General features: G+C 41.0%; 1 protein-coding gene across 1 annotated transcript; it reads right to left on the bottom strand.

The window, feature by feature from the left end:
- Positions 1-4605: 4605 nt before the first annotated feature.
- Positions 4606-9312, bottom strand: BMP15 (bone morphogenetic protein 15). The gene is made up of 2 exons (XM_015074758.2): positions 8988-9312; positions 4606-5462 (listed from the first exon to the last, which is right to left on the bottom strand). The coding sequence occupies exons 1-2, from the start codon at positions 9310-9312 to the stop codon at positions 4606-4608; spliced, it is 1182 nt and encodes a 393-aa protein (XP_014930244.2).
- Between the last annotated feature and the right edge of the window lie 2878 nt (positions 9313-12190).

Genomic DNA, 12190 nt, shown 5'->3' with positions numbered 1-12190 from the left:
TAAATGTTACCGCTAAAATTATCACATGCTTAGAAAAAGACATAGGTGTTAATCTTTATGAACTTGGATTATTCAATATTTTTACATGACACCAAAAGCACAAGCAACAAAAGATGAAAATAGATTATGTTGATTTTTTCCAAATCAAAAATTTGTGTGTTTCAAAGGACACCATCCAGAAAGTTAAAAGAAAACACACAGAATTAGAGAAAATATTTGCAAATCATATATCTGATAAGGGACTAACATGCAGAATATTAAAAAAAAAAACCTTTTACAACTCAATAATAAGAGATAACTCAATTAAAAACTGGGCCAATGACTTGAATGGACATTTATCTAAAGAATAAATGCAAGTTGCAAATAAACACATTAAAAGATGCTCAACATCATTAGTCATTAGGGAAATGCAATCAGTCAAAAGCCCAGTGAAATACCACTTCATCCCCACTAACATGGCTAAAATAAAAAAAGACAATAAGAAGTGTTGGTGAAGATGTACAGAAATTGAAACCTTCATACATTGCTGGATTGTAAGATGGTACAGCAAATTTGGAAAACAGTTTAGCATTACTCAAAATGTTAAACAGAGTTACAAGTGATTCAACATTACTACTCCTAGAGGATTGAAAATATAGGTCCACACAAAAATTTGCATATTAACATTCATGGCAGAATTATTTTTTTTTGTTTTTCTTCCAAGTTTTTATTTAAATTCCAGTTAGTTAACATACAGTATAATATTAGTTTCAGGTGTAAAATTCAGCGATTCAAAACTTACAACACATGGTGCTCATCACAAGATGGCAGCATTATTCATAATAGCCACAGAGTAGAAACAACTCAAATACCTAACAAATGATGGGTAAACAAGATGTGGTATATTTTACAATGCAATTTTACTCAGCAATAAAAAGGAATGAACAACACAAATGAATGTTGAAAGCACTATGCTAAGTTGAAGAAGACAGTCACAGGGGCGCCTGGGTGGCTCAGTTGGTTAAGCGTCTGACTTCGGCTCAGATCATGATCTCATGGTTTGTGAGTTTGAGCCCTGAGTCAGGCCCTGTGCTAACAGCTCAGAGCCTGGAGCCTGCTTCAAATTCTGTACCTCCGTCTCTCTCTGCCCCTCCCCCATTTGTGCTCTGTCTCTCTCTCAAAAAGAAATAAAATTAAAAAAAAATAATACAGTCACAAAAAGCCAAATATTATATGACTTCACTTATATAAACATCTACAATCCATAGAAAAAGAAAGTGGATTAGTGGTTACCAGAGGCTAGGGTTGGGGTAGAGGGATAGAGATTAATGGCTATTGGGTAAAGGTTTCTTTTTGTGGTAAAATTGTAGCGAATTTTGTGCAACTCTGCATATTCTAAAACCCACTGAATTGACACCTAATATTGTGGCTTTTATGGTATGCGAAGTATATCTCAATAAAATGGTTACTTTTAAGAAATGGAGCTAATGCCTCCTTTTCATAGGACTGTTAGGAGAACTAAATGAAGGCGTGAAGCCTTCTTTTACAAAATTAGGCACCCAGGGGTGCCTGGGTAGCTTAGTCGGTTAAGCGCCGCCTTCAGCTAAGGTCATGATCTCATGGTTCACGTGTACGAGCCCTCCGTTGGGCTCTGTGCTGACAGCTCAGAGCCTAGAACCTGCTTAGGGTTCTGTGTCTCCCTCTCTCTCTGCTCCTGCCCTGCTCGTACTCTGTTTCTCCTTCTCTCTCAAGAATAAACGTTAAAAAAAACCCTAACATTAACAAAATTAGTCACCCAAATATTTGGTGGAACTGACAATAAATTTCACCTGCTTTCCAGCTTGGTCCAGAATGGATATAATATATCCATTATATATTTCAGGTAAATTCCACAGAGCTCCAGGGTCAGAATCAAGCTTAAATGCCTGCTCCTTTTGCACCCATACATTGAACGAAGTTCTGGTCTATTCACGGGGAGAACTGGGACAAGCAAAGTAGACTTTGCTTCCTGCTTTCCCTTTCTGGACTAAGTAACCATTCCTCCCCACCCAACTGGGCAGACAGACTCACTCATACCCTCCTCCACTAGCAAGTTATTGCTTTCCTCCCAGAAGAATGTTTGAGGTATATATCTCTTACTTCAGACTTGAGAAAAAATGCTGAGCTGAAATCAGTATTTCAAAAGAAGAGAGAATCCACAAATGACCTCACCCAGCCAGTGTTTTCTTTGGGTATTGTAACAACTCAAGGCTTAATGGATAATGTGGCCAATTAACCCTGAGCCCTCCATAAAAAGATTAAGTTTCATATCTATTCAGGACTCATCAGGCTAGGACACCATGATTTTCTGAAAATTCTGAACAACACTGAAATGCTGAACTCAGAATCTGGTCCTGTGAGCAAGGTCTGTCTTCAGGCCTGTTAGGTATTTGTGCCTACCCCAGGCAGGCTGGGTAAATAGCTTGACTGGAAGCCCACATTTATTTTCCTATGTCAACTTGCAGCATATTATAGTGATTTCAAAACTGCCTCATTCAAGAACATAACTGTCACATTCTAGTATCATTTGAATCATGATTTTGAAATAATGGGGCACAAAGATAATGTTAGTTTCTATACAAGTTATATCATATATTGCATTTATTCCAATGGGAAATTAATGAAATGTGAACACTAGAATATTCTATGCTAGCAAGAATGTGTTCTCCCCTACACACACAATATCACTGTTTTATGGTTATATCCATGGAGGACCTACTACATGCCAGGTGCCAGTAATATGGAAATGGGTAAAACATAGTTGAAAATCCCAAAGGGAGTTCTATCTTTTGGTAACAAAGACAGTTACACTAGAATGTGTTAAAGGAAAGCAAATAGTGCTAAATGAGCACAGAGGCAGGGAATCTACTTGAGTCTGGGTTGTAATGGGGACATTGAAGAGATAAAAAAAAAAAAATACCTGAGCTGATTCCTAAAGATATAATAAAAAAAAAGGGTAGATAGACCAAAGAATGTTAAGGAACAGCTCCTCAGGAAGAATAAAATTTGTGCATTTATAGATGTGTAAGATACTTGGTCTAGCTGGAACCAATTATTTGAGAAGGGAGTTATTTTGATGGATAGGTAAGAAAAATGGGGGGATTACATTTAGAAAATATGTGCACCCACCCTAAATCAGTCCCATCGCACTGGAATGGCCATAAAACTAGTCAAGGAAAAGTTGGGCAGGGGAAATGCCTTACTGGGCTTCCTCAAAGGGGCCCCTTGGGGAAGGTTGATCACTAGCAGTGTTGCCTTAAAAGAGAACTTCATAGTAGCCTGCAGCTCTGCCCTTGGAGAGTAAGGTTGAGCTCCTGACCATAGCTAATGGGAACAAAGGAAATAAATTCCTTCCATCCACTCTCTCCCAATCCCCCAAACATTCAAGATTCTCTTTAACAACAAAAAATGATTTATTTGTAACACACCCCAGTCTCCATCACTTAAGCACAGCATAGGAGTAGAAAAGTCACACTGCATCATTTAGTCCAAGGCAGAACTTCATGCCTCCCCAAACAGCAAGCCCGTCTCCCCCCAGATATCCAGCCCAGAGCCAAACTGAACACACAAAGAGGCAAGCCCAGAATGAAGTTGGCCCCAGGCCTCAGCACATCTCACCCTTCCCCCGCAGCCCTTCAAGCTTCCTGGCTGCAGCCTTCTACCCCTCCACCCCCAACCAGGCCAAGGCATAGCCTCAGAGCTACCAGGGAGCTTTCTTTGTGGGATAATTAACAAGAATTTAAGTGTTATATAAAATAATGTCCTGTGAAATCTAGAAAGTTTAAAATGACTCTCCCATACATAATCCTAATCAGCAATGATGGCTCTCCCTCTCTTCACCATAGCTGCAGATGGTTTTGAAAAGATTATCCTCTCAGCTCCATACTCAAGTTTTCCTTTTGGCCTTATTAAGGGCTGTTCTCACCAGAGGATAGGAAGGGATCCCAGGTACTTTCCACAGGTTCAGAGGCTGAGAGGAAAATCCCTGATATCTTAGAAAAAAAATATTCCTTCTGCTTCCCTCCAAAGATTTTAATGGAGATTATTGCTTAAACATTTTTTAATCCATCTGAGGAAAGTTAGTTTTAGATTCAGAAGGCAATGCAACCAGAAACAGGCAGTCTTTCAGATTAGGTACTAGTTTTGAGGGTACAGGAGGCAAGATAGAGGAGTATAAAATCTCAAGTGGCCTTCTTAGCCCAAAATCTTCTAGAAAGCCTCAAAAGATGGATACTAGGAAGGTTTCACCTTTGCAGGCCTTGGTAGGACAATTCCAAAAGTTCTACTGTCATGGACTGGTGACTTTTGACAAGGTCACAATAAAAAAAGATGGGCATCTCCAAAGGAACATCTTTAAGGGCTCTAATGGTGAAAATGTACAAATGCTTGGACTCAGAACTGTTTGTATAAAGTGAGGACCTCATACATGGGGGAAGAGACTTAACAACACCGTAAGGAATGGAACCCACAATAGGTAGAAGATCACAGATAGAACACCACTTGCAGCCTTAACATTGATATTTGTTTTGTTATGTTAAACTCTTTTCCAATTCCTCAGGAAACCTGAGCTAGCTTTACACTTCGCTGTCACCTGCATGTGCAGGACTGGGCAATCATGTCCTCATACTCCTTATACAAGATACTCCCATTTGCTTCAACCAGAAGGATGCTAATGGGAACATACTTATATGGAACACAGGAGGGCTGAGGGATGCTCTGGTCTACCAGCTCATTGACAAGGTTCTGGATAATGGCATGATTAGGGGAATTAAGACCATAGTGTAGTACCCGAGGGCAGATTCCCTTACAGTAGTTTGGAGTATATAGATGGGGAGCAATAATCCAGTGATCCCAGCCCAGCTGATGGAAGCTGACTTGGAAAGGGTGGAGGGAACACTGGTTACTTTTAAGCCCATCATGTTCCCTGAAGGGACCAGGAACCCCAGATGTGATACTGTCTGTTTGCCGGGTCCTCCGCAAGAGGAGAGAAGAGTCATCGTCCATGAATTCCTCCAGGCCTCTGGGGAGAAGTTTGGCCTTCTGAACACTTTCATGAGTATCATTGAAGTAGAGTAACAAAAATGCAGTGTCCAAGGATGAAGTTCCATGCCACTGAAGCTCAAGAATGTCACTACCTTTTTGTTGCTGGCACATGAAGTGGAGTCGTAGAACCCTGCGCCCCTTCTTATTCCAGAGCCTTTGAACATGTTGTGTGATATCCATCTCTGTCCAAGCTTTATACAGCATGGAAGGCTTTGAGGAATATCCTCCTGAAGAAGGAAAATGGTTGGTTGGGCCTTTCTGGACCCAGGGCTCCACATGGCAGGAGAGATGGAAACGAGCTAGGTGGAGCTGATGGCGATAAACCACAGTGGCTTGGACCAGTTGGTATGCTACCCGGTTCGGTCTCAGAGGAAAGTCCAGGGTCTGTATATTCCAGGGGCCTTCAACAGCAAGAGAGAACAAGAGTAGAAGTTTAACTTCTTACCTCCTAGCCTGAATCTCCTTCACAAACCTGCTCATTGCAAACTGACAGCTGCAAGCAGCCCTAAAAATAAAGCAAAATCATGATAATCACCATCATTTGTTGAGCATTTACTATTAGATGTTTTAATACATTACCTCTTTAATCTGCAACAGCCTTATGAGATAGTAATTATTCCCATATCCTTGAGACATGCATGAATTAAGAATTAGTTCTCCTGTCATATTATACAGATGTAACTTTGAGGTAACAATCCAATATTGGGGGCTATCTATGGCCTGCCATCACTTCGAACGTGGGGCCAAGATGCCACAAAGTAATTTTGTCTACTTACCCCTAGTGAGGGCAGCTGTTTTGCCATTTCTATCTTCTATGTTAAGAATTGTTTTCTGAGCAGCTGTTCCTTCTTAAGCCATTTCCCCCTTAACCCTCAGTCTCTCCCTTGTTCATTCCTTACTGGAAATTATTCTTCATGTACCACATTAATTGTACTGCAGTTCCCCAAATACCATTTTCAACAAGGTCTTGTCCTATAAATGTTTTGTTTCCTAAGAATTCTACTAGAAACTGAAAGCCTTTTGGCGATTAAGTTTTAATCCAAACTGTAATGCTGACACCTAGTGGCCAAGGGTTGGTCTGGGGCTGAAGTGCTCTGAATTTCTGTATCTTCTGGAAAAGATTAAGAGCAAAGATTACAAAAACCAGGCATTGCAGGAAAAAGCCTCCTTTTATCTTCAAACACCTTATCGCTAAACACTTGCATGTTAATTTTCATATTATTTATCTAAGCTTCCTTCTGCACTGAATCCACAAGCTTGGATTCTTCAGTAGGCCTGGAATGGTCAACGTAGAAGTGTTTTCAAGGTCTTGAAACGTCAGGATAATTTTCAAAGTTCAGATTCAACTCATGCTTAATACACCCTTAAGTTTGGGGCACTGGACATCATTCACACAATGCCCAAGCCAGGCTTCTATTTGCTTTCTCAAGTTATTCTACACTCCCATCCTATAATCATCTTTTCAAGAGGCCCACCCATACACCTGCCCCACCCTGCCTAAAAAGGACCCCAACCCAACCTCTAGCAGGCTGTCTGGTGAGGAACTGCCCTTTACTTTCAGGCCTTGACATCACATATTTCCTGAAGCATGGTGGAGTAGTTAGGAATCAGAGCTAGGAAGGGTCTGCTCAGACCTTTTCAGGGAAATGACTGACTCACACATCCTATGTGATTGAACCTGGCATATTTCTGCAGACAAGCTCAATTCAGCTGGGTCATCTCCTAATGGAGACTTGTGGCCGGATGTTCTTGTCCTCTATTTCTGGATCCTTTCCAGATTCCCTAGATGCCAGTACGTCCCACGGTCAGACCAGGATAGTGGCCTAATTCTAGGCATCCTCATCTAGCCCCATATAATCTGTACAAACTTGATTTGTGCAGCTTTCTGCTGCACTCAGAATGAATTCCAGATTCCTTATAATAGCCTACAAGTCCCTGCCTCTCCTCAGCCTCCTTTCCTACCACTCTCACACAATACTCACTAAGTTCCAGTCATACTGATCTTCCTTCTGATCTTTAAGTCAGACAAGCTTGTTTCCACCTCCTAGGCCTTTGCATACATGGTTTCCTCTGCCTAAATCAGACTTCTCTCTCCTCTTCCCATGCCTAGCTTATCTGACAGACCTCAGCTCAAATGTCACCTCTTCAAAGATGCATTCCATGACAATCCCATGTAAAGGAAGGATTTGTTATTTTCTAGCAAATCAAATTATTTCATTATTTGAGAACACTTAACCATGATTTGCAATTACAAGTGTTTACTTATGTCTCACCCATGAAAACTGTACCTGTCTTGATCATATCTGTATGTCAGCATGTAAAACTGTGCCTATCCCTCTGTAGGTGTTAAGTATTTGTTGAGTGAATCTCCACCCACACCAAGCTATTTTCTCTTTCCTTAATCAGAATGCATATCTCTGCCTCTATGCATAGTCTCCTTCCTCCTTCCTCAAGGTCCATCTCAAATATTAGTTCTTCAGTGAAGTCTTTCACTGTCTTGCTGCTTCCCCTTCCTGGCTTTAAGCAGTGACCTATTTCTTCTTTCTTGTCTTGGGAGCCCTACTGCTTATCCTTGTCAAAGCATTTGTTATGCTGTAACACCATGATGTGATTATTTATCTATACCAACTTGATGGGAGCTCTCAGAGGTCAGGGAAACAGTTATTTGCCTCTTTAGACCCAACCCAAAGAGTGCCTGGTACTCAATTAAAATCTGTTGAGTCAGCACAGCAGGATGTTTAAAAGCACAAACTCTAGAGCCCAAAATCCTGGATTTGACACTCAGCTCTACCAATTACTAGCTGTGTTACATTGAGTAAGTTACTCTGAATCTCAGTTTCTTTTCCTATAAAATGATTATGTTAATAATACCTACCTTATATGATGGTGCAGAGGATTAATGAAGATAATGTTTGTAAAGTACTTTGCCCAATGCCTGGAACATAGCAAGCTCACAGTAAAGATTAGCTAGAGGAATATTTGTTGTTTCACTTAAAGGAGGGAATGTAAACTACTGAAGGCCCAAAATTGATCTCACCAGGTTCCCAAGATTTCCTTGAAGTCGATGCTTTCTGCATTCCCTAGAGAGCCCTGCACTTCAGAAGCTCACTGGTTTCCCGGAACAGTATCTAACAAAGATATTTTTTAAATCAAGCGTGATGGGAACAAAGAAAATTCCAAAATACCTTTGGTACCAAAAACCCAAGTAGCAACATGGCCTTAATAGAAAAACTGCTTGGTATTCAAGGATATCTAAACACTTGAGAAGTTATGAGTAGACTTTAGAATCAGGCAGACTTGACCTCAAATCCTACCTCTGTCACCCACTGTCTATGTGAACTTTGCAAGTTATTTGGCCTCTCTGTGCTTTAGTTTTTCTTTATCTTTAAAAATTAGGCTAATTGCTCCATGACAGCTAATGGTAATAGTGGTTCTTAAGGATTATATACAATAGCAGATGTTCACCTAACTAGGTATACAGACCTTTGGATGTTAATTTGGTTCTGTCCATTCTTACAAATTTCCCCAACTCAGCATCCTGTACTCTTTGCTCTTATAAGAATAAAACCACACATAAACAGCCCTCTACAAGAATACATAGTAGTATTTCTCAATTATAGTTTTCAGTGACATAAACAATAAGACTTTCTTTAAAAGATAGGAGCTGACATATCATTCAGTTGTCCTGGGGTCTGAGAGAGATTCCTCAGGTAGGGCCCAAGGCAATCTGTTCTTAAACTGGGGCCCCAAAGGGAAGCAGGTTTGGAGCTAGCTTCTCCCAACTTTTCCATCCTTTGAAATCTAAGCCTGAGAAACAAATCACCCACCAGGCAATGAAGCCTGATCATAAACTCACAGATCCCCTTTCTCTACACTCTTTTCCCCCATTTCTCTTCCCTCCAGGACAGTATGGTATAATAACTCACCTCTGAGAGGCCTTGCTACATCAGCCAAGGGTCTCACCAGCCTCACCATGGTGGCCCCAATGGTGCGGTTGTCTCTAGGGCGCCCACGTGCATCGGCTGAACGCTGGTACAACTCCAACATGTACCGCAAAGGATGCCCTAGGACAGGTGGCTTCCTCTGCTGCTTGCCAGGAGCTCCTTCCAGCAGCTCCCGAATCAGGGGCAAGGAAGGGGCATCAGCCATGAGGGCATTAGAGGGCTGTCCTATCTTTGTCATTTGGACCCCATGTTCCATAAAAAGCACCAGTCCCCAAAGAAGGATTCTAACGATGCTGAGACAGAGCATCTCAAAAGGTGTGCTGTCCAGCAACACGCTGTATCCCAAGCCCAAAGGATGTCGCTCTGAGTCTTTCCTTTCACATAGGTAACCGCATCTGGCTCCAAACCACAAAAGATAGGGAGAGAAAAAAATGAAAGGCAAGCAGACAGGCCTTATGTTGATTCCTCTTGGAGGATTTCTGGACAGAAGGAGGTCTCTTAACTTGGCCTCTTTGCATCAAAACAAACAGAAACAACCGGTGGGACAATGCAGCATATCCTTCCTGCTCTTCAGGGCTCGGAACAAGATAGCACTTACTCGGATGCTGAGGTAACCTTAAAGAAGAGGTCCATTCCAGGACCTCCTCCCTTACCTTATCCACTAGGATGGAAAAAAAAAAAAAAACCAAAACAACCCTTGCTTACTGTGCTCCACAGCTTTAAAGGTAGTTTCTTAATTAGTCCTTAAAGGGCCAGAGACCTCTTGCTCCCATCCCACTTTCATGTAGCGCTTCCTCTAACGCATTATTTCCCAAAATGTGGTCTGCTATTGACTTAAGTGAAACTATCTGGGGTTATTGTTAAGAATGCAGACTCCTGGGTCCAGACCAAAGCATGGACTCTCTGGAGCTGAGGTCCAAAAATCTGAATCTTAACAAATGCTCCAAGAAGTTTCTATGAACACTAAAATGTGGAAACCACTGTGAGTGTGGCTCCTGAAACTTGAAGAAGATGCCTCAACAGTGGTTTTCAATCTTGGCTATACATTGGGATCATCTGGGGAGTTTTAACTATTACAGATGCCTGGGTACCATCCTCAGTGATTCTGATATAGTGGGTCTGGGCTGTTAGTAGGGCATCAGGATTTTTTTAAACTTCTGCAGGTGATTCTAATGTGCAGCCAAGTTTGACAACTCTGATTTAGAATTTCTGGTTTACCATGGAAGGTATTGAGATCCTAAGTGGGCCACATCAGGGAAGCCTGGGGGGCAGTGGAAGATGAGTCTGTGGAAGGTGGCTGGGAGCTCATCTCACTTTACTAGTTAATGGAAGCAGTAGGCTGGACCTGTTAGTTAAGGCTGCCCCAGACCAGGATTCTACAAACAATGGTAGGTGTAGTCCTGGCCATCTCCAAGTAGAAGAAGTTTGTTGGGGGCTCTAAGAAGGTTGGGGAGGAGGTCAAAACATGAATCTAGCAGATGATGAAGCTGACCTGGTTTATGGGAGACCTTTACTTCATACCAAGAATATCTATGGGTAGGTAGCACTATTGTGTAACAGGTATAGACTTTGTAATCACGTAGACCTGCGTTTGAATTGTGATTCTGCCTCTTCTCAGCTGTAATTTAACCTTTCCAAGGCAAATCTTTCATTTCCCTGAGCCTCAGTCTCCTTACCTGTAAAATAAGGATAATATGTTTTATCTCACAAGTTGTTGTGAGGGTACAGGAAATAATCTATGTTAATTACATAAAACCTAGACACATGATATATCATTACAATGCTTGAAATTATTTTCTCCCTTCTTCTGTTTTTACTAACATGGCCTTGGTCCCTGGCATGTACTATAAAACAAAAAGTGGGCTAATGGGTACTTTGGGTCTGGAGTCAAATCCCAACTCAACAACCCATTAGGTGAGTGAATTTAAGCAAGGTTTCTCCCAGCCTGAGTTTCTTCATCTGTACTGCTGGCTCCCTCAAAGAGTTGGTGTTGTGTGTTGTACTGTGTACATTTGTATTGTATGCAATAATATATAAGTAAAAGATATAAACAGATGATTCACAGTAGGCAAAACATGAACAGTCAAAATATATGAAAATATGTAATGCAAATCAGAAAAATGCAATTTAAAACCACATAAGATATGATTTCACACCCTTTGGATTGGCAGCGTATTAAAAGCCTGACGCTGTTAAGTTCAGGTGAGAATATAGAACACTGTTAACTCTCTTACACTGCTGGCTGGGATGTGACTTGGTACAATCATTTTAGAGAGTAATTTGGCATTATCTCTAGTAAGGTTGAAGATGTATAATTCAGCAATACTATTGATAGAGCAGTAGCTTTTAGACATTTTTGTCTGTGACTCACAGGAATAATTACATCTTATATTGCAACCCAATATAAACATAAGCATACACACTCACATATACCTGATGTAAACATTTCCTGAAACAATACCTATCCTTACAACATAGTGGGAAGGGTAGTATATCATGATGGGTAAGACTATGGCTCTGGAGCCAGAATCCTAAGTGTAAAATCCACCTCCACCACTTACTAGTCTAACCTTGGGCAAGTTACTCAATTCTGTGTCTCAGTTTCCTCATGTGCTAATTGGAAACAATAGCCCCTCCATTGTTTCAATTTTTTAATATATAAAATGGGAGTAATCAAAATACTTGCCTCACAAGATTTTTTTTTGAGGATTAAATGAGTTAACACATGTAAGGCACTTAAAACAGTGCCTGGCACAAAGTATTAGACACAGATTATTACATTTGATGCAATTTGGGCTCTCCAGAAAGCAGGGCTCACCCTGATGGCCTAGTTCTGGCTTTATGAGCTATGGAGCTCTGGCTTTATAAAGCCTCCCTGCCCTCCATGTCCTCACTACTCCTTCTTGCTCTCTTATGCCCTTCTCTGCCTTCCCAGCATTCTCTTTGGCCCTTGACCTCTGTCTGCTACAACTTTAAACTTCCTATCTTTCTATCCAACATAACTAAATAAAACAAGTTGTCAGGACAACTAGCAAAGGGTCTAAGGGTTTGGGGCACAGTTTTCTTTGATGTTTCAGTGGTATTGCATTGGGATTACATCTGTCAAGAACATTTTTCTGACATCTGTTAGTGAAATATTGATACAGGGCCAAAAGAAATAAAAAGAGACAACATATTACACAGAG

This window comes from Acinonyx jubatus, chromosome X, assembly GCF_027475565.1.
Source record: "Acinonyx jubatus isolate Ajub_Pintada_27869175 chromosome X, VMU_Ajub_asm_v1.0, whole genome shotgun sequence".
NCBI lineage: Eukaryota > Metazoa > Chordata > Mammalia > Carnivora > Felidae > Acinonyx > Acinonyx jubatus.
Note: the sequence above shows the minus strand (reverse complement) of the source record. Positions and strands in the feature narration are given on the sequence as shown.

What these genes read in the sequence shown, in the direction of transcription:
- BMP15 (XM_015074758.2), bottom strand. Translation starts at nt 9,312, where the DNA reads ATGCTCTGTCTCAGCATCGTTAGAATCCTTCTTTGGGGACTGGTGCTT. An exon ending in TGTAGCAAGGCCTCTCAGAG is followed by an intron (nt 5,463 to 8,987) that starts GTGAGTTATTAT and finishes TTGCTGTTGAAG; the next exon opens with GCCCCTGGAATATACAGACC.